Raw genomic sequence first — 21,642 nt, forward strand, 5'->3', positions numbered from 1 at the left:
GTATAAATGAGTTTCTTCATTAATACGTAGGACTTGATTAGTCGAAGATTAAGCTTAATCTAGTCGACTGGTTAGTTTAATTAGAACTTTACTTGTTGGTTTTCACCCAGGTGAGTGGCACTATTTTTTTTTTAAATTTGTAAATTCATATTTTCAAAGTGACAAGGATTATATATGTAATGTGCAATGTCTTATTTGGTTAACAGGCAAAACCGATGTTTATAATATATTTAATGCATAACTTCGGATCGGGGTATTTGCTACCTTATTTGTTATTTGGAATGGTTTAAGAAGTGTTTATGAAAGGAATTGCTAAAGCTAAGTCACATGATTTGAGAAATCCTTTATGAAATGGTTTCTACTTGATGAAATAAACTTACGAGATTGGATTCTGAATTTGATTTATGGATTATTGGAGAATGATACTAGTGGCTTATGCTCATGTCGTTATTGTTAGAACCCATTGAGGGGGTAATTATGCATACTATTGACGTTCTTCTAGGCTGAAGCACCTGCTCATATAGATGAAGACCTAGCCAAGTGGGAAAACTTGGTTGCTTCTATTGTCAGCGTTACTCATGGAGTCATCAAATGGGTGGGTCGGATCAAGCTGAAAATGGTTTGATATTAACCCATTTTCATTCAATGCAAATCTAACAACTCATACCCGACCCCACCCGACACCACCCGACCATATTGATAAAATCCTTTTATATTTAATCCAACTTAAAAAAAGTGATTTGTTCTACATTTTTTTTTCCCTTTTTTTCTACAAAGTCATCAGATTTCCTTCTTCCGACGGTGACGTCCGGTGATCGGCGACATCCTACGCCCGACCGCGTCGACGGATGACTAGCCAGAGTTTGTAAAAGAAAAAAAGAAAGTAAAAAGGAAATAAAAATTATAAAACATGAGAAAATTAAAAAAAAAACATAAAACTTGTTTATGACTCAATTAAAGTAGTTAGGCAACTCATTTATGATCTATTTAAAACCCATTATATTTTTAAGTAACACATTTATGACCCACTTAAACTTGTTTTTAAAACTAAATGCAACGCATTTATGACACACATTATTAATATGGATCAATATATGTGTTTTAGACCATTTTGCCACCTCTAGTTAAACATGACCAAAGCTAGTTTTTGAGCATTAGATTAGATTATAGAATGGACCACTGACGTTTGATTTGATAGAGATTGATCAATGGATTTGGTAGTTGAGTTGTTATTGTTGATATGATATGGTGGATTCTTATGATATGTAAAAACCTATGTTGTGCAAAGATATAACCCATTTTTTGATTGTATACACGTATCGTATACTGGATTTGGTAGTTGAGTTGTCATTGTTGATATGATATCGGCCCTCGTTGGTACTTGCAATAGTGTCGGAACCATCGCTCCTGGCCTGTGTATAATGTACAACAACTGTGGAAGGATTTCCTTTGCATGCCTTTCTACCTCGCCTTGGCTCCCAATTCGGAGGATATCCAATCAATTGCCAGAATTAATATTCTTGTACCCAACCTTCCCATAGTTATCACATTTGACTTTTCCGAATAGTAGTTTCCTTGGGCCTACTCTTCCAACCGAGAAAGCTGCACCCTCGATCTTCTCTTCCATTCTCCCGACAATCGGTCATTGCCGTCCTCCTGCGTAATCATAGAATAAACCTTACCGATGAATGGGAGAGGCTCGAAATTGAGAATTTGAGAGCGAACATTCCCACAAGTCTCGGCTTTAAGACCCATAAGAAACTGGTGAATCTTCTCCACCTCCTTCTTCTCTGCGTACATCGTGGTTGCAACACATGTACATTCTAAAATGTCATCATAGTCATCGAGTTCATCCCATAAGACCTAGAATTTGGTGTAATATTCCACCACCAAGAGTCCTCCTTCTTGTTGGAGCCCAATCTCGATTTTCATATCGTGTATGCGAGGTCCATCGAATATCTCCTTCAACTCCTCCCACATTGCCGTTGCTTCTTCCGTATATGCCACGCTTCCTTGTAGACTCTTATCTTGGGAATTGAAAATCCATGAAATTATCATAGAATTACAAATGTCCCAGGCATTAAATTCGGGTGCTGATGGATTCGGCTTCTCTAGCGATCCATCAATAAGTTCGAGTTTATTTTCGCCCGCAATGAAGACCATGTTGCAGAGCTATCCCGGTCAGCACACATGAAACAAGTATGCTTCTAGGATTGTCCGAGGTGTTGAGATAATATGGTGAGGAAGGGTCAATCACCTTCTTTGCGGGCGCTTCCGGAGCCATATCGCAAATGATGTGGGTCGAATTGTCCGGCGTGTTTAAGTTATCTAGCTCCGATACCGTAAGATGAAGCGTAATTTACTTGTATTGCTCAGTGTAGAGTATAAATATTTATACAACATACCGCTTCACGGAGAAGGGGAAGAGAAGATCTACCAAATATATCTAACGAATTATAAAAATACACTAAATAATATGCTAACTAAAATAAAAAGTAAATCCTAGATATACACTAAATATTAGAAAACCGGAATGTAAATCTTTAGCAATCTTCTGTGATACTCACTGTTTTCGAAATATTCCCATCACCGTCCTTTTCATTCACAAGCTTCTCTCTTTGGGGGATCCTGAGCATGCATTTCGCAGGCTTAGTATATGTCGGACTTTGCCGAAACATGCGGGATGTTTTGTCCCTGGCTCGGATCCAGCCACCACGAAAGTAGATTATTGCAAGTGACGTGAATCGGAAGACTGTCATCTCTGTCTCGAGAGTTCCGGCAGAAAATTTTTTCAAGTGGAGTGCCGTTTGCGGCATCTCTCAAATAGAATAGCTCTTTCTTCCATTCTGCCATCTCTTTCACCTCTTTCACTACCCGCATCGGAGGCGATGAGGATCGTGACTAACACGACTCATGGTAAAAAGTTTTCTCATGCGGACGTAGCCGGAGTTTTTTCTTATCCTAGGACTTGGATCTGTGCTTTCCAATACAGAATATTCACATGTCGGGAGCCGTGGTGAAGGGAACCGATCCCGATTAACATACGCAGCGGATTACACGAAATTAACAAGCCCTAGAATCAATCTTGAATCACCGATCGGAGAAATGCATCACGTAACGAACGCACCTCGGGTTTTCACAGATTAAATGTACACAATGCAGCCTCAAGAGAGTCCTTCGTCCGTTTGACGATCGAGAGAGATTTATTGAGGTTTTTTTTCTTCCCTTGTTCGTTGAGCGTCTGAGGCGACTCTACCAACAGAACAAAGAAACGTGATTCTTATTCACGTTCAAAATATGAGTAACTGCCTTTAGCGGTTATCTAGTAATATAAGGGGTGTGGTAGCCTACATGAGCGAACCACGGTACTTACCGTACACCCCATAAAATCCAACATCTCCCACTCGCCCATGATGGGCTACCTATAACTCTTACTTGCCCATAAAGGGTTAAACATAACTCTCTCTTTTCTGCAAAGTTCATATCAACAAATAATCCGTGCGACCAAGATACTGCGAGAGCTCGTTGCCATACATCCGTTAGGAGTATATAGCAGCTCAAAATAGGCATATTAATTCAGAGTAGATCAAGTATGCGGTACCCTAGATCAATCAGTCACATTTACATCATATTTCTCTCGATCTCTTTTAGTATTCAAATACAATACATTGTATTCACAATCATGACTAAACTCAAATAATCATAATTGGTCGACCTGTGAATACAAAGATTGAATGTGACATCAAAATAAATTGATCTTCCTCTTCCCTTAAACCTCTCAATCTCAATTCAGCTCGCTTTTCTAGAAATGTCCCATTAGATCGAATCAATCTCATGACCATTGGTAACACCCTAAGATAGCGAATACTGAAAAAGAAATCCCGAGAATAAGTAAGAGTCGTGAGGGGACTAAATTGAGGAACTTTTATCCTCAAGAGTCTCACACGGCTGTAGAGTTGAGATCAAAACTCTTGCCAAACTCTTTTTGGTCGGCTCATGCATACGTAATATGAAGTACGTATTACGGTATTCTCTCCTTTCCCATGGAGCGTATGTCTTTTCTCTTAATACCGTACAGACGATAGTTCGGACATACTCAATGTCTAACTTGAGTTCACCAATCTACTCTCTTTAAAAGAATCCATCAGAACTCACATCTGGCATTAAAGACAAATAAAGTGAAATATGTGGGTTATTTCACTTTTGGACATACTAAATATTATGACCTCATCCCGACACTCTGTTAAGGCGACATTTATACTTTAAGCTCGAGCTCTCAATTATCACCTAGATAATGAGCTTAAAATTGTCTCATCTCTATTTATCACAAAGTAAATAGAGGCGATTACCCGTGTGAGTAGGCTAATCTCCATATGTCCGACATACCTTATCAAACAATGCACTAAGCATTGATATGCATAAATGTCATACAAACTCATAGGCATCAAAATGATAACATATACCATTAGCTGTGAACTTTGGGAAATATAAATTCTACCCACTTTCTAGAGATTTTAACGTAGGGAACTAATCCATTTGTCAACACGTGACTAAGAAAAAAAACATCTCTATGAATTGACTTCTTTATAGGATCTACTATTAATCTATACGTAGATATGTACTGTACGTTCACATCTTTTCGTACAATCATGTCTTTCACAAAATTATATTTCATGACTATATATTTGATCTTGCAGTGGATTCTTAGTGTAGGCTCTTGCTACTTGACTATCACAATTAACCAATAATTGGACTTGTAGCATCCTTAGTAACACCTCATTGATCCAAACATCTCTTAAGTCAAATATTTTCTCATACTACTACTGATAACACCACGGGATCAATTTCTATCGTGGATAAGGCTATACACGTTTGCTTCTTACTACTCCATGATATGGCGCCATTGCTAAGTAAGAATGCAATCCTAGAGGTAGATTTCTTCTTATCTAAACCTCTTCCTCATTCAACATCGGTGTAGCCTTCAAAGCGCAGATCTCTACTTTGATAACTTAGCAAAAAATCAGCAGTACTTTTCGGATACCTCGAGAATCTCTTGACGACAATCCAATGTGCTTGACCTAGATTGGACTGGTACACTTACCATTCCAACTGCATAACAACTATTAGGTCTAGTACACTTCATAGCGCACATGAAGCTTTCCACAGCACTAGCAGATGGAACACTTTCCATTTTTATTTATTTATTTATGAAGTCTTATGACACATTTTGTGACTTAGGCATTCACCTCTTATAATAGGAGTATCTTTGGATTTACTCTCTTGCATACGAAATTATTCAAGGACTTTATCTATATAAGTCTCTTGTGAAAGAGATCATAATCTCTTTGAAAAATATCTTGAAATCTTAACTCCAAGAATGTATGCAGATTCACCCATAACTTTTATTTCAAAATTGGAACATAGCCAATTCTTGACTGTATTAACAAACTTCATATTGTTTTCAGCAATTAGTATATCATCAACATATAATGATAAGATCACACATTGATTAAGATCACACATTGATCTTTGGATCTTTTGATATATACGCAATGATCCTCATTAGTCATTACAAAACCATATACCACTATGGCAGTACGAAAAAGTATATATCATTATCTCGAAGACCGCTTGAGGCCATATATCGATCTCAAAAGTCGATATACATTTTGTTCTTGGCCTTCTGTAACAAACCCAATAGGTTGTTTCACATAGATTTCTTCTACTAATTCTCCATTGAGAATAGCAGTCTTCACATCCATTTGATGTAATTCAAGATCTATACTAATCACTACCAGAATGAGATGAATTAATTATACCATTTCACCACAAGGCGAGCCTTATATCTCTCAATCGAGCCATCAGCTTTGGGATTTATTTTGAAAACTCATTTGCTCCCAATGGCTTTGTGTCCATACAAAAGATCAATCAGTTTCTAAACTTGATTTGATCCTATTGACTCCATCTCTTTTTCCATTGCTTATATCCACTTTTCTTTATCGGGGCAAGTCGGAGCCTCATTTACATTATTTGGCTCATTCTCTTCTTGTGGAGCGACCATAAAAGCTTTTAACTTCAATGTCTAAACATCGAAGAGTCGACGGAGAAAGCTTTTTGTGACTTGTTCGCCAAATTGGAGTTTGTACACTTAGTACATCATTTTCCATTATGCTCCAACTCGGATTAGATAATGACAACATTTTTTACATCAAGTGGTTGCAATTGAGACTAGTTCGAAGCAAATTCCCCACTTCTCACATTGCTCCCACTTGGATGAGATGCTCTAGTAAAATCATTATCACTATCCAAGATTTGAAACAGAGAATATATATATATATATATATTTTTTATTTAGCTTGCCCTTATTTGAAAATTCATTCACTAAGAATGTGACATCTCGTGATTGATATTCAGTTACACTTTTACTTTCTTGCTCACCTATACCATGTACCCTTTTGAGTGCTCTCAGTATCTCATAAAAATACTCTTTTTGCCTCTTGGGCCTAATTTTCCATACATGTAGGAGAACTTATGAGTATAGGTAGCAGATTCTCAAGGTCTAAGAAAACTCAAATCTTATTATCGACCTTTCCACAACTCATATGGAGTAGAAGTAACTGATTTAGAAGGCATACGGTTAAGTATCTAGACAGCAATCAATAAAGCTTCACCTCAAAAGGTGATAGGCAAATTAGCATATGCTATCATAGACCTAAACAGCTCCATGTCCTCCTCTTACATTCATTGAACCACATATGTCTAAATGGATTAACCGCAAAGGAAACTCAGCTCTTATTTCTTTTCCAAATGGTTTCCTCTTTGTTTTTCCCACAAGGCATGCTCACAAATAGGCGAATCGACATTTTCAATATTGTCTAATAAGCCATATTTGGCTTACGTAAATATTTGCTATTGGTCAAAATGACCCAGCCTAACATGCTACATATTCATATCATCACAAAAGATGAAAAGAGGGAAAAACTTACATTCACATTATTGTACTTAACAATCAGCACAATGAAACCATCCAAAATCATAATAACTTATTCCAAACAACAAGTCACCACCATCGTTATGAAAGTTCAAATTGAAATCAAGTTTAACCAAAACTAACACGAATATTAAATTCCGTCGTGTTTTTGGAGCATATAATATATCATGTAGGAATAGGGTGCGACCAACGCGCATATTCAATTGGCGAGTGCTAATCCCTTTAACTTCCACTCATGAGTTATTTCCCACATTTATTCACTTTGCTCCAAGTGGAACCTGTTGAAATTCCACTAAAGCATTTTTGTCATTCACTACATGATCCGTGGTCCTCACGTCTACAATCCACAAAGGATGAGATTCAGTTACAAGGACTAAAGCGTAGACATAAGTAACACTCTCATGTAACTTCTTTGGCTCATAACAATTGTGAGCAAAGTAACCCTTCTTGCCACAACTAATGCACTTCACTATTGACATGTGTTTCTTGAAAGGACGTTTTCCTTTCTAATATTGGTTAAACTTTGATTTCTATCCAGAAGGATATATTCATTTGTCCTTTCCACTTCTTAAACCCACCTTGATGCTTACACTTGGAGCACAAACCCCCATATAAGCTAGAACCAGCATAGCAAATGTCAATATCTAGTTTAGCTGCCAGAAGGCGGACCAACTCTAGTTAAAGATGCTGCATAGCATCATCAAAAGTCTTTATTTTCTATTGTGGATTAAGTGGATATTCATATGCACACAGCTATGAGGTAAATAATATATTACTGCTTGCACTTGCTACTCATCGGTCTTCAAAATATGGCATGTATCTTACAGTTCACTTTATCATGTTTGACACACGCCACAAAATGCGATTTCATATTCTGCCCATGAGGCATCATATAAGTGTCAAATCTTATAGTGATCTGTCTCAAGTTGGTAAATGATATCTAACCAAACTTAGTTTTTAATGACTCCCACTTGACTTTGGCATTTTCAGAAATGCCTAAACTCACGCATAAAATCATTCTTCATGCTGCCAAGCAACATAATGCGTGCAATGGAGTTCATCTTGTTCTATGTAGCAAATGCTTCTTTTTCTCTTCTATATCGTGCAATATTTCCATCTTCATGTTCTTCCATAACTAGGTGAATAGCTCATAGTGCTTTTTGCTCTTCTAGCACATCTTGGATTCTCACATTCCAGTTTTCATAATTTTCGCCATTCAATTTCGCTCCTTAGTCAAGCTCAACTATGATATTCTAAGAAGCTATAGCCACCGTATCGGAACACAAAGTTCTATAGACATGTATTCACGAACTATCAATGCCTAACATTTATGCATCTATTTTACACTAACTAATTATATTAATGAGTAATTTCACATAAAGTCTTAGATTCGAAAGTTCACTATGTTCCCAATCATCGTCTAAAAATCCTCGTTTGAAATTACCGTTAATATAATCATTTATGTAAAATTGAGTTTGCTAAAATTACTAAAACTTTATAAAACTCCCCACTCGGATAAAGATCATAAAGTATATTATGATCCCTATATCATGTAATCATAACATGGCATAGCATGATTTGAACTAATATACAAATAATTTAAACATCAAATCATATATAGATTATAGGATACAAATAGCAAGTACCTTAAACATTATATATGCTATCAACAAAATATGCTCTACATAATATGGCTATCTATATCTAAGCCATCCTCCATTTTATATTTTTTAAACATGAAAATCGCCCCAAAAAGAAACGTACATCATGGATTTTCATACGAATTTTAATAATTTTATATTCAGAAAATATGTCCAAATAATATATCAAATCGAAGATAATTTCGAGACGAACGCAACGGTACCTCATAAGCCCCAAACGACGCTCATATGCATCCACACGAGCCGATCAAATTTTCTGCTTTGACTAGTCAACGGTCGGTCAACGAGCTCAACATATAATTCCTCAAAAATTCGAGGACCGAATTGTAATTTTCAAAAAATCCAGGGACTAAATTGTAATTTCCCAAAAATTTAGGGTCAAAATGAAATTTTGGAAATTTTTAGGGACAAAACTGAAAATTCTGGCGCAAATCAGGGGCCAAAAGGTAATGCACATGTCCAGGGGCAGAACTGCAAATCACCACGCGGAGGAGGCAAAAAACTAGAATTTTATTTCACCTTCACGTATGTGTCCCTTCTTGAATATTATTTCAGCAATCCAGACCTTGACAGTCAAGGTAGCCAAGCGGTGGATGTCACCGTATTCAAGCGGAGAGGACGTGGGTTCAAACCCCACCTCAGACAGTTTTTTTTTTTTTTTTTTTTAAAGATAGGGTCATCACGTGCCCCATTTGCATGCTCACCAGCGCCCACGATTTCTTCTTCCACGTCCCCTTTTTTTTTTTTGGGAAACTACCCGCACATGACTTGCACGTGATCTTCTTCTTGCGCGCGAACAGGAAGGAATTTTCTGGTTTCCTTCACGTAAGAACAACGACTTCCTCCGCCGCTCATTCCATCGCCGATTCTCCTCCGACAATCCACCATAAACCAAAATTAATAGCGGGTTTTAAATATCACGTCGGCGCGACCACATAGATCCAAGAATCAACGAAAACAGTGAAGAAATTTTTTTTCGGAATCGAGCGAAAAGCGCTCGGACGCGGAACCCTTATCCGCAAAATTCCTCGCAAAAATCGTCTCTGGCGAACAACCAAATGCCGAGAAACATTGGGGCTTTAGGTTTCCCATAGAGATGCGACCCTCCCGATCCAAAGCCAACCCGTGATATGCCGGAATTTGGTCAGAATCGGCACTTTTCTCCCAGCCAGAGTAGTCCCAATTTACAATTCTTCCAAAAAATCACACAAAAAATCACTAGAAAACAGATAATTCAACTACAAATATAGACAAAATCAGAATTCAAGAACAAAGGCTCTGATACCAATGAAGGGAACCGATCCCGATTAACATACGCGGCGGATTACACGAAATTAACAAGCCCTAGAATCAATCTTGAATCACTGATCGGAGAAATGCATCACGTAACGAACGCACCTCGGGTTTTCACAGATTAAATGTACACAATGCAGCCTCAAGAGAGTCCTTCGTCCGTTTGACGATCGAGAGAGATTTATTGAGGTTTTTTTCTTCCCTTGTTCATTGAGCGTCCGAAGTGACTCTACCAACGGAACAAAGAAACGTGATTCTTATTCACGTTCAAAATATGAGTAACTGCCTTTAGCAGTTATCTAGTAATATAAGGGGTGTGGTAGCCTACATGGGCGAACCACGGTACTTACCGTACACCCCATAAAATCCAACACGTGGCATAAGCAGGGGACATAATCCTGAATCCTTGATGGATCAAATTCAAATGGAACAGCGAGCAAAAGTTTGAGGATCTCTGAGCCCTCGGCCTCGACTGCCAAATACAATGTGCTTTTCACTTCTTTGTTTGCCCAGTTGAGTGGCTCCGAGTCTGCAAGTACCGAACGGCGAACTGCTTCACAACGACCTCTTGTCACAGCCTCAGCGCTCCCTCTGACATTGGACAAAGTTCTCGCCCACTGAATGAGGTTTTCGACTGCACTCAACCTCCCTGTCCGGGCTGCCACATGAAGTGCGGTATCTTCTCTTAATCTTTTGATGGTGAGTAGATTCTCAGGAAGGCGATCAATGATAACTCTCATAATGTCACCCTTCTCTACGCTCTTCGCCGCCACATGAAGCAACGAGTTCCCAAGACGGGCTAAGCCGGTTGGAGATGGTCAATAAAGTTGCTCCTTGCCTTCTAGGTTCTATCTCCAGGGCTTTGATGAATTTGTCAACCTTGCATTTTTATACTTCGGATATGCAACATGGGATTTATACTCTTAATATTATGCGCATTCAGATCACTATTGGCTTCGATCCAGTACGGAGAGAGATTTTCTGCTTGTGATTGCCCCGCATTTTGGAACAAACGAAGTTATATGGACTACGTATAAAGAAATATTTTTCTCCATATGTTAGTCCCTTAAAATCCTAAGGTAGAGAATGTGCGAACTTTTCCCTTGATTTTCACTTGTTTTATAGAAAGAGATTATATCAGTACAATAAAATGAGGTTAAGAGCAAGGACAAAGTACTTTGATTAAGTGGTGATTGCAGGTCAATATTGACGCTTCACTTAAATAAAGAACAATGAAGACAACAATTGAAGATACTGATGACCTACGAGATCTATTCTTTACGGTTATTACTCGATTAATTAATGAACTAAAATGAGATGGCACAATAACGTGGTCCACCAATTGTAGTAGACTATAAGCTCCATGCTTTCACAAACATCAGCGAAATAGATAAGGGCCTGTTTTGGTAGATTTTCATATCTCGTTTTTGTTAATTCAAAATGGTTCAAATGATCCTCTAGAGATCCCAAAACTTCTTTACGGTTGGGCCCATGTGACAGGCCGATGGATTCGGCCTATCCAAAAAATAATTGGGCTTGGATCATGGCATTAGGGCCTATGATGCCAAGCCCGAGCTTAATTGTGCTGGGCCTGGCTGATATGGCCCATTGCCTTGCCCTAGTCCTAACTTCATGCCGGGCAAGATTCGTCGGCCGATATAGCCACCATGTGCATCAACATTGATGCATTTGTTGGTTGATATTGAACAAGGTTTGGAATTGTTGACTGCCTCAGTAATGGAGAACCAGCTTTGGAATTTGACTTTACTAGTTATAGTCGAAGGGAAGAAGAAGGAAAAAAAATTGAATTGGTCGTCGAGAAGACCATTTCACCATAAGTAGTTTAGGTCGACCATAATGGATGTTAAATTTCATAAAAGCCAACAAAAAATCTTAAGGAAAAATTCCAAATTGCCTGAAATGAATCTTATTTGAAATAAGGGTTTGAAGTGATCAAGTTGTCCAAAAAAAGGGCTCGACCTCAAGGGCATTTTCATTGTTTCCCATTTTTTACGGAATTTTTTTTATTAAAGGACTACAATTCTAGCTTTTCTGTGGTATGAGGCCATAATCTAATCACCATTCCATCCAAACTGGATTAGATTCCATATATACCTACACTTTAAGTGAACTGTCTAACAATTCTCCAGATTTTTTTTGCTGCATCCTTCAACTCCTTTGCATTGATTCAATGTAGTCATCTTACTTTTTCTTTGGGTCAAAATATCTAATCTAATAAATTGACAATACGAAATTTGCAACCTTCACCTTTTTGTACTGGGGAAACAAATTAGATTACTTCCATGTTGTTGTTGGAACCAAAAATAATAATGATGACTTCAGAAGTTTGAAACAAACGTAAAAACAAAGAATGGAAGGAGAACTTACTGAAATGCAAATGCTTTTGCTTTCGTGTATTTACTACTATAAACTTCACAGCCTTTTGTAGTGGTCGGTCCCAGACAATTTAACACAAGTGGCTGACAACATTGAATAAGGAAAAGGTAGAAAGTCCATAAATTATCAAAAGCACATAAACAAATTCAAATAAAAGACAAGACAATAAATGCATTTGAAAGACAATCGTGGCCGTCCTTTTATTCATTCTTCTTTGGTAGCTATCCAATTGCAGATAGTTCCTTTTGTCTTTATTATTATTCATGCAATATTTCTTCTTGTCTTCGTTCCTATTCATGCAATAGTCCTTCTTGTCCTCGGTCTTCTTCAGGCGCCTACTATGAGTCAAGGCTTTCTCCGAAGACCACTAACAATAATCCAGAACAGCAACTAATGTGATCAAATCCAATAATCAATTTTACATTATGCAAACAATTGTTAGCACAGACATGCCTACATAGCTAATTGGGAATTTAAAAATAAAAAAATCATGTGTAAAACGAACAAAGGTAAGACAAATATGCATGTTGAACACTTTTTGACTATTGAAGCTAGAATTTACAATTTGCTGACTGCATTATCATGTTAGGAAAGCATTGCTGTTCGCATTCAATCCACTATTGAGAAAAAATCGATCCCGGTAAGTACAAAGTTAAAATCAGTAATTTGAATTGGCCATTCCTAATTTGAAGACTTCAATTCATGAATTTGTGATTTAACCTTTCATTAAAAACTACTTTGGGAAGACTAATAACTATGAAATTTGTAAAGTGGAACATGGAGAAATTTCTACAATTCGAAGAAATTAAACAATAATTACCACTTTGAAGCTAGAAAAGATCAGTACAATGCCTGAACCCGAAATCCGAATTCCATCCCATCAGTCAATCACCAATTATCATAAATAGCATTAAAAGTTAAATGCGAGGTCCTTAATTCCAGAAATTACAAAGATTAGTTCTGTTTAGTTAGCCCAAAACCTAATTCCATAAGAAAAGGAAAAACTAATCTACGTAAAATCGTATGTTCATTTGGGAAATGAAAGGTGAGAACATTTCTGGAAAAAATGACAAAAAGAAGGAGGCACATGGGTTGGCAGCCCGATTGACATGTGGCATTGCCGGTTCGATTGACACGTGGCATTTTGCAGTGAATAGTTGATGAATATAAAGTATTATGAAGTTTTGAGAAGGGCTGTGATATTCGGAGTATACGATGAAGCAGAATGAGCTTTGACATGCGTCAGATTGCAAAGATGGATTTGCAGTGGAAAAGAAATCGTAGGTACTTGAGCCAAGATGGATCAAATGGTCAATTCTCATTCCCTCACCCTCTTTATTATGTATTTAAATGGCTAGCATCGATGCTTAACTTTTCAAATTGAAAAGATAAATCATTCGGAAATTCTTGCTTGTTGTCATAAGTATGCGAGCAAAAAACTTCGACAAGCAGAAGTGCTAGATACATTTCCGGGGAAAGCAACAACGTTTTTTTTTTTTTTTTCTGCGCACTCCAACAAAATTAAGATTTATGCCGGTGAATCAACTGAAAATGTCTTGACCTCCGCCCCTGCAACCACAGGATCTACAAGCGGACAAAGGAATGTTGAAATCGGCAATGGCTTCTAACTTCTTTGCTGCGGGCAGTTCTAGCTATGCTTGTTCTTCAGCCCCTGTTTACGATGCCTCGATTACGGTTTGAACTTATATTACCCATCATACAGAATAGATAAACATACAAGGTATTGGTCGACAGAAAAGGAAAGGAAAGAATCCAACAATCATCTATAGTTTATTGGAAGAGATACATCAAATAATGATTGCCAAAAACCAGGCTTGTTCTTGTATCTGAAATGGCGTACTGCATATTCCGGTAGGGCTTCAACCATATAGTAAAGGGACACAATACGCATAGCAATCTCGGAGAATGGGAATATCAAGGCTCCTAAAAACATTACGACTGTCACGAGGAAAAAGACTGCGATGCACAGGAGGAGGAAAGCGAGCCATGAAAGCTTGCTCACTGCTACACTTATGCCTGCCAAAAATGCCACTCACATGTCGGTGAGAGCCATCAACAATGATGGTCCTGCTGTGAAAATCTCCGAGTCCTCGTCCTCGACTGCCAAATAAAATGTGCATTTCCCTTGTTTGTTTTCCCTGCTGAGTGGCTCCAAGTCTGTGAGTACCAAATGGCGAACCACTTCACAGCGACCACTTGTCACAGCATCGCCCCTCTGCATTGGACAAAGTTTCTCGCCGAGTGAAGGAAGATTTCGACTGCACTCAACCTCCCTGTCCTAGCTGCCACATGAAGTGCGGTATCTTCTCTTAATCTTTTGCTGGTGAGTAGATTCTTAGGAAGGCGATCGATGATGACTCTCGTAATGCCATTCTTCTGTACGCTCTTTGCCATCACACGAAGCAACGAGTTCCTTGACGGGCTAAGCCTGTTGGAGATGGTTAATAAAGTTACTTCTTGTTTTCTAGGTTCACTCCAGGGCTTTGATGAATTTGTCAACCTCGCCTTTTTCTACTCCGGGTATGCACCAAGGAATTTATACTACTGTGTGTATTCAGTTCACTGTTGGCTCGGATCCAGCACGGAGAAAAATTTTCTGCTTGCGATTTTCTGTCTGCGATTGCCCCCACTTTGAGCAAATGGCTTTATACATACTACATACAAAGAAATTTTTTTCTCTATATGTTAGTCCTTTTAGAGTTCAAGGCAGAGAATGTGTGAATTTTTTCCTTGATTTTCACTTGTTTAATAGAAAGAGATTACATCAATACAATTATTTGAGGTTAAGAGCAAGAACAAAGTACTTTGATTAAGTTGTGTTTGCACTTAAACACCTATGCTTCACTTAGATATGTGCTAATCACTATTAAGTACACTAAAAAAAATAATTAAGGATACTAATGACCTACAAGATCTCTTTTTTACGGTTATTACATGATTAACTAATGAATTCAACTAAGATGACACAAGTACACGGTCCATTTCGATAAGGTTGAACCCTTGTGACGGGCCGATGAATTCGGCCTATCCAAAAATGAATTGGCATGGATCAGGGCATTGGGGCCCATGATGCCAGGCCCGAGCTTAATCATGCTTGGCGTGGCTGATATGGCCCATTGCCTTGCCCTAGTCCTAACTTCATGCTGGGGGCGAGATTCGTTGGTCGATATAGTCACCATGCATACCAACACTGTTACATTCAGCACCATCCAAGTAGGGTGTTTTGACAACAACAAAAAAAAAAAGTAGGGTGTCAAAAACCGACCCGAAAACGAAATATTTCATGCATTTTTCGTTTCGGTTTGGAATTCGGTCCAGATCATGAAAAATAACCGTTTTTCTTTTTTCACTTCGAATAACCAAATTGAAAAACAACCCAAATGCTCATAATGGATTCATTCTCGGAACAGTAAGCTAAGTTGAGTAACGTAAAAAAAGAAAAACCAAAAAAGAAATGTACTCCTGACAAGTCGAACCGAATCAAACCGTTTGACATCCCTACAGTATCCGTGGAAGCCAAATAAGAACTAGGTTTGGAATTTTTTCTTGCCACGGTAATGTAGAACCGGCTTTGGAATTTGACCTCGCTAGTTGCATAGAGAGGAGAAGAAGGAAAAAAAAAAATGAATTGCCCGACAAGGGAGACAATTTAACCGTGAGTAGTTTCGATCCACTATAATGGATGTTAAATTTGATAAATGCCAAGAAAAAAAGAATCTTAATAAGTTCTGCCGTCTCCTTAATACTTTAAATTATGGGAGACTTTTTATTAAATGACTATAATTCCAGCTTTTATGTAATATTAGGCCATAATCTAATCATCATTCCATCCAAATTGTCTTAGATTCCATATATACCTACAGGTCAAGTGAATTCTTTAACAATTCTCCGGATTTTCTGCGTCATCCTTCAACTCCTTTGCAATGATTCAATGTAGTCAAAATATCAAATCTATTATATTGATAATACGAAGTTTGCAACCGTCACGTTTTTGTACTAGGAAAATAACGTACATATACAGCTTAGTTTATAATAAACTACTATCACCATCTCCCCCAAAAAACCCAAAAGAAACGACTATCACCATCTAAAGAGAAATTGAAAAGAAAAACATGATGGCCAAGGTAATTTTCATCTCATGTGAAAGGAAATTTGTCGACTATTGGAGCTAGAATTTACAGTTTGCTGACTGCATTATCGAGTTAGGAAAACACTGCTGCTCGCATTCAATGTACTACTGACATATAATCGATTCCGGTAATTGCAAAGAGAAAATCGGTAATTTGAATTGGCCATTCCAATATTGTGAGAAGTTCAATTCATGAATTTGTGATTTAACCTTTCATTAGATACATCTTTGGGGAGAATTAAGTACCAGTGGCTTACTTTCTTTTTATCTTCTCACCTTTCATTTCTCAAATGAACATATGATTGTACGTAGCTTAGTTTTTCCTTTTCATATGGAATTAGGTTTTTGGGCTAATTGAACAGAACTGGTCTTTGTAATTTCCGGAATTAAGGACCTTGCATTTACTTTTAATTGCTATTTGTGATAATTAGTGATTGACTAATGGGTTGGAATCCGGGTTTCGGGTACAGGCATTATACTGTTCTCTTCAAGCTTCAAAGTGGTGATTATTGTTTAATTTCTTCGAATTGTACACATTTCTGTTTGTTCCACTTTACAAACTTCATAGTTGTTAGTCTTCTTTGTCGTTTCTGTTAATTCTCCAAGCGAATATTACTATGTCAATTAGTTATTTCATCACAAAAAGAAAGTAAGCCACTGGTATAATTGTGTGAGCAGAAGATGATTTGATTCAATAGAACTCCTTGTAGCTCTGACATGCCGTTTGCCTCACGTTGGCCTTTCACCAAGCGAACATTACTATGTCATGCTGGATTGGAAAAATAAAAGTCCTTTCAACTAGCTAGAGTTCATTGTCAGCGTCGGCACAGTTCCGATCGAAACTTCCAGTCCCATGAAGAGTGATCAAGATTAGGTAGTAGGAGGTATGGCGAAGGAAAGTTAGATCCAATCTGAGCGGCACATAGAACACAGCTTGAAGAGTGAAGGCGATGCTTAAGGAAATGATCCCCATAACCAAAGTAGCATTCGCGAGCCAGCTGAGTTTTCTGACGATCACGTACAAGCCTGCCGTGGATGCCAGGGACATGCAAGAGCTGCCAACAGTGGCAAAACCACAGTTCTGCATGGAACATAGTCTTCTTCAATGCTGTGGCAATGCCATGGCCTTGTCCGGCACCAGAACCGTTGTACCCTCCCGGAACTGCCAGCCCAGCGGGGAAAGTCCCGGTGGCCATGAGTGTTGCCAAGAGCAAGCAGGCGTTTACCGATCCTTCATGAAGTCTCCTCTTGGAGTCTGGATTCGTTCCACTACAATTTCATGCTCTCGCTCCGGCACCAACAGGATCAACTCCCTACCTTCAGGTATTCCCATCACCGTCCTTTTCACTCACAAGCTCTCTGCTTCGGGGCTCCTGGGTATGTCATTCGCGGGCTTGGTATATGCAGTACTTTGCCGAGACATTGCTGGATGTTTTGTCCCTGTCCGTTTAGATACTCGCTCAGAACCGGCCACCACGAAAAATAGATTCTTGACTAGGAACTGCTATATCTTGCAAGCGATGTGAATCAGAAGATTGTCATCTCTGTCTCGAGAGTGCTGGCAGTGAATTTTTTCAGCAAAGATGAAGTGGAGTGCCGTTTGCGGCTTCTTCAAATAGAGAATAGCTCCTTCTTCCATTCTGCCATCTCTTTGACTGCCTGCATTAAAGGCGATGAGGATCGTGATCAACATGACTCATGGCTCATGCAGACATAGCCTGAGGTTTTTTCTTATCCTAGGACTTTGATCAGTGCTTTCCAAGACACGATAATCACATATCCGGAACCGTGGCATAAGCAGGGGACATGCCCTGAATCCTTGATGGATCAAATTCAAATGGAACAGCCAGCTAAATACAACGTGCGTTTCCCTTGTTTGTTTTCCCTGCTGAGTGGCTCCGAGTCTGAGTACCAAACGGCAAACCGCTTCACAGCGACCATTCGTCACAGCCTCACCCCTCTACATTGGGCGAAGTTTCTCGCCCAGTGACAAGGATTTCGACTGTAATCAACCTCCCTGTCCTGGCTGCCACATGAAGGGCTGTAGCTTCTCTTATTTTTTTGCTCGTGAGTAGATTTTCAGGAAGGCAATTGATCATAACTCTCGTGGTGCCATCCTTCTCTACGCTCTTGGCCACCACATGAAGCAACGAGTTCCCTGACGGGCTAAGCCTGTTGGAGATAGTCAATAAAGTCACTTCTTGCTTTCTAGGTTCATCTGCAGGGCTTTGATGAATTTGTCAACCTCGCCTTTTTCTACTCCAGGTATGCAACAGGGGATTTATACCCTTAATATTATGCGCATTCAGATCACTGTTGGCTCGGATCCGGTACGAAGATAGATTGTTTGGCCGTGATTGACCCCACTTGGAACAAACAACTTTATACATAATACATATAAAGAAATATTTTCTCCAAATGTTAAGTCCCTTTAGAGCTCAAGGCAGAGAATGTGTGAACTTTTTCCTTGATTTTCACTTGTTTAAAAGAAATAGATTCCAGCAATACAGTAAATTGAGGTCAAGAGCAAGAACAAAGTATTCTTAATTGTCTTGTTTTCAAAGTCCTTAATAGTGATTAGCACATAGCTAAGTGAAACATTGATGTTGACGTGCAAACACTAATCTCTTTGTTCCGGTATTACATGAATAATTAATGAATTACAATAAGATGGCACAATAACATGGGCCCGTCCTGGTAGATTTTCATATCTTGTTTTTTGTTTCATTTAAAATGGTGCAAATAATCTTCTTGAGACCCCCAAACTTCTATAAGGTTGGGACATGCGATGGGCCGATGGATTGGGCCTATCCAAAAAGGAATTGGGCTTCGATCGGGGCATTAGGGTCAGATAGAACAAGGTTTGGAATTTTTGACTGCCACGGTAATGGAGAACTAGCTTTGGAATGTGACATCACTCGTTACAGTTAGAGGGAAGAAGAAGATGAAAAAATTGAATTGGTCGTCGAGAAGACAATTTAACCATAAGCAGTTTCGGTCAACTATCATGGGCGTTAAATTTATAAGAGCCAATAAAAAATATTAATAAGTTCCACCGTCTCTTTAATACTTTAAATTAAGGGAAACTTTTTATTAAATGACAATAATTCTAGCTTTTCTGTATTTATTAGGCCATAATCTAATCACCATTCCATCCAAATTCTATTAGATTCCGGCAAAAGTACACTTTTAGTGCCAAAAGTTGTGTAAAGAGATCATTTTAGTGTCAAAAGTTTCAAACGGATCATTTTAGTGCCAAGTCGAAGACAAAATGATCGTTTTGGTGCCTCTGGCGAGAATTTTCGGCCAAAATTGCCACATGCCATTAGTAATTATTTTTTTAATGAAAAATGGCATTTTAAAAAGATAAATAAATCCCACGTGGACTTTTGCACTTTAAAATAAATTAAAGAAAAGGAAACATTAAGCTACGTAAAATCGTATTTTTGTTTGGCAAATGAAAGGTGAGAACATTCTTCGGAAAAAAAATGACCAAAAAAAGGGGAGGCGCAGGGGTCGGAGGCTCGATTGACACGTGACATTTTGCAGTGAATAGACGATGAATATAAAGTACTATGAAGTTTTGAGAAGGGCTGCCATAATCGGATTATGCAATGGAGCACAATGAGGTCACATATGCATCAGATTGCATAGATGGATTTGCAGTGAAAAGGAAAGCCGCCGGTACTAGAGCCAAGATTGATCAAATGGTCAGTTCTCATTCCCACACCCTCTTTATTATGTGCTTAAATGGCTACCATCGATACGTAAATATTCGAATTGGAAAAATATCATTCCGAAATTCGTGCTTGTTGTTACTAGTGGTATACGGAGCATAAAACTCTGACAAGCAAAACTGTAACGGCCTTGGGCCCCACGCGCTTGCGCTGCGCCACTCTGCAAGATATTGTCCGCTTTGGACACACAGTCCTCACGGTTTTGTTCCTCCGAGCGTCGCGGCAATGTGGGACTAGAGGAGTTGTGACAAACTCCCCCCCTCAAAGGCAAGCACCAGCGAGCGCCCGCTGTGGCCCCACACGCGGTCGAAGGTCGGCTCGATACACTATAACGGCCTTGGGCCCCCCGCGCTCCATGGGCCACTCGTAAGATATTGTCCGCTTTGGACACACAGTCCTCACGGTTTTGTTCCTCCGAGCGTCGCCCATACAACGCCCGGAAAGCGCGTCTTGCAAGTCTAAGGGCACCCAAGCCTTATAAAGGCTTCCCAAAACCTCCTCCTAGGCAATGTGGGACTAGAGGAGTTGTGACAAACTCCCCCCCTCAAAGGCAAGCACCAGCGAGCGCCGGCTGTGGCCCCACACGCGGTCGAAGGTCGGCTCTGATACCAACTGTAACGGCCTTGGGCCCCACGCGCTTCCGCTGCGCCACTCTGTAAGATATTGTCCGCTTTGGACACACAGTCCTCACGGTTTTGTTCCTCCGAGCGTCGCCCATACAACGCCCGGAAAACGCGTCTTGCAAGTCTAAGGGCACCCAAGCCTTATAAAGGCTTCCCAAAACCTCCTCCTAGGCAATGTGGGACTAGAGGAGTTGTGACAAAAATTGTCTTGACCTCCGCCTCTGCACCATAGGATCTACAAGCGGACGAAGGAACGTTGAAATCGGCATTGGCTTCTAACTTCTTTGCTGCTGGCAGTTCTAGCTATGCTTGTTCTTCAGGCCCTGTCTACCATGCCTCGACTAGGATTTGAACTCGTATTACCCACCGTACAGAGCAACAGAAAATGAAAGGGAAATATTCAACAATCATCCATAGTTAATTGTAAGAGATACATCAACTAATATGTTAATTCTAATCAGAAAAGGTAAACAGCCGACTTCAAAATTTCAGGATCGTTCCTGTATTTGAAACGGAGTACTACATATTCCCATAGGGCTCCAACTAGATAGTACAGGGACACAATACGCATAGCAATTTTGGAGAATGGGAATATCAAGGCTCCTAAAACCATTACGAGGAAAAAGATTGCGATGCATAGGAGGAGGAAAGCGAGCCATGTAATTTTGCTCACTGCTACACTTACGCCAGCCAAAAATGCCACTGACATGCCGGTGAGAGCCATCATCAACAATGGCCCTGCTGTGATGTAAGCTTGTTCTGCTATGTAGAAATCACTCATGTGACCCCA

At 39.2% G+C, this 21,642-nt stretch overlaps 1 protein-coding gene across 1 annotated transcript in view; it reads right to left on the reverse strand.

Moving 5' to 3' along the window:
* Positions 1 to 21,642, reverse strand: part of LOC125315890 (protein ACCELERATED CELL DEATH 6-like) — a 46,028-nt gene that overhangs the window by 3,621 nt on the left and 20,765 nt on the right. Inside the window, exon 3 of the mRNA XM_048282001.1 lies at positions 21,517 to 21,628. Within this exon, the coding sequence (XP_048137958.1) occupies positions 21,517 to 21,628 (112 nt within the window). The remainder of the gene's footprint in view (positions 1 to 21,516; positions 21,629 to 21,642) is intronic.

This window comes from Rhodamnia argentea, chromosome 7 (genome assembly GCF_020921035.1).
Source record: "Rhodamnia argentea isolate NSW1041297 chromosome 7, ASM2092103v1, whole genome shotgun sequence".
In the NCBI taxonomy this organism is placed as follows: Eukaryota; Viridiplantae; Streptophyta; class Magnoliopsida; order Myrtales; family Myrtaceae; genus Rhodamnia; species Rhodamnia argentea.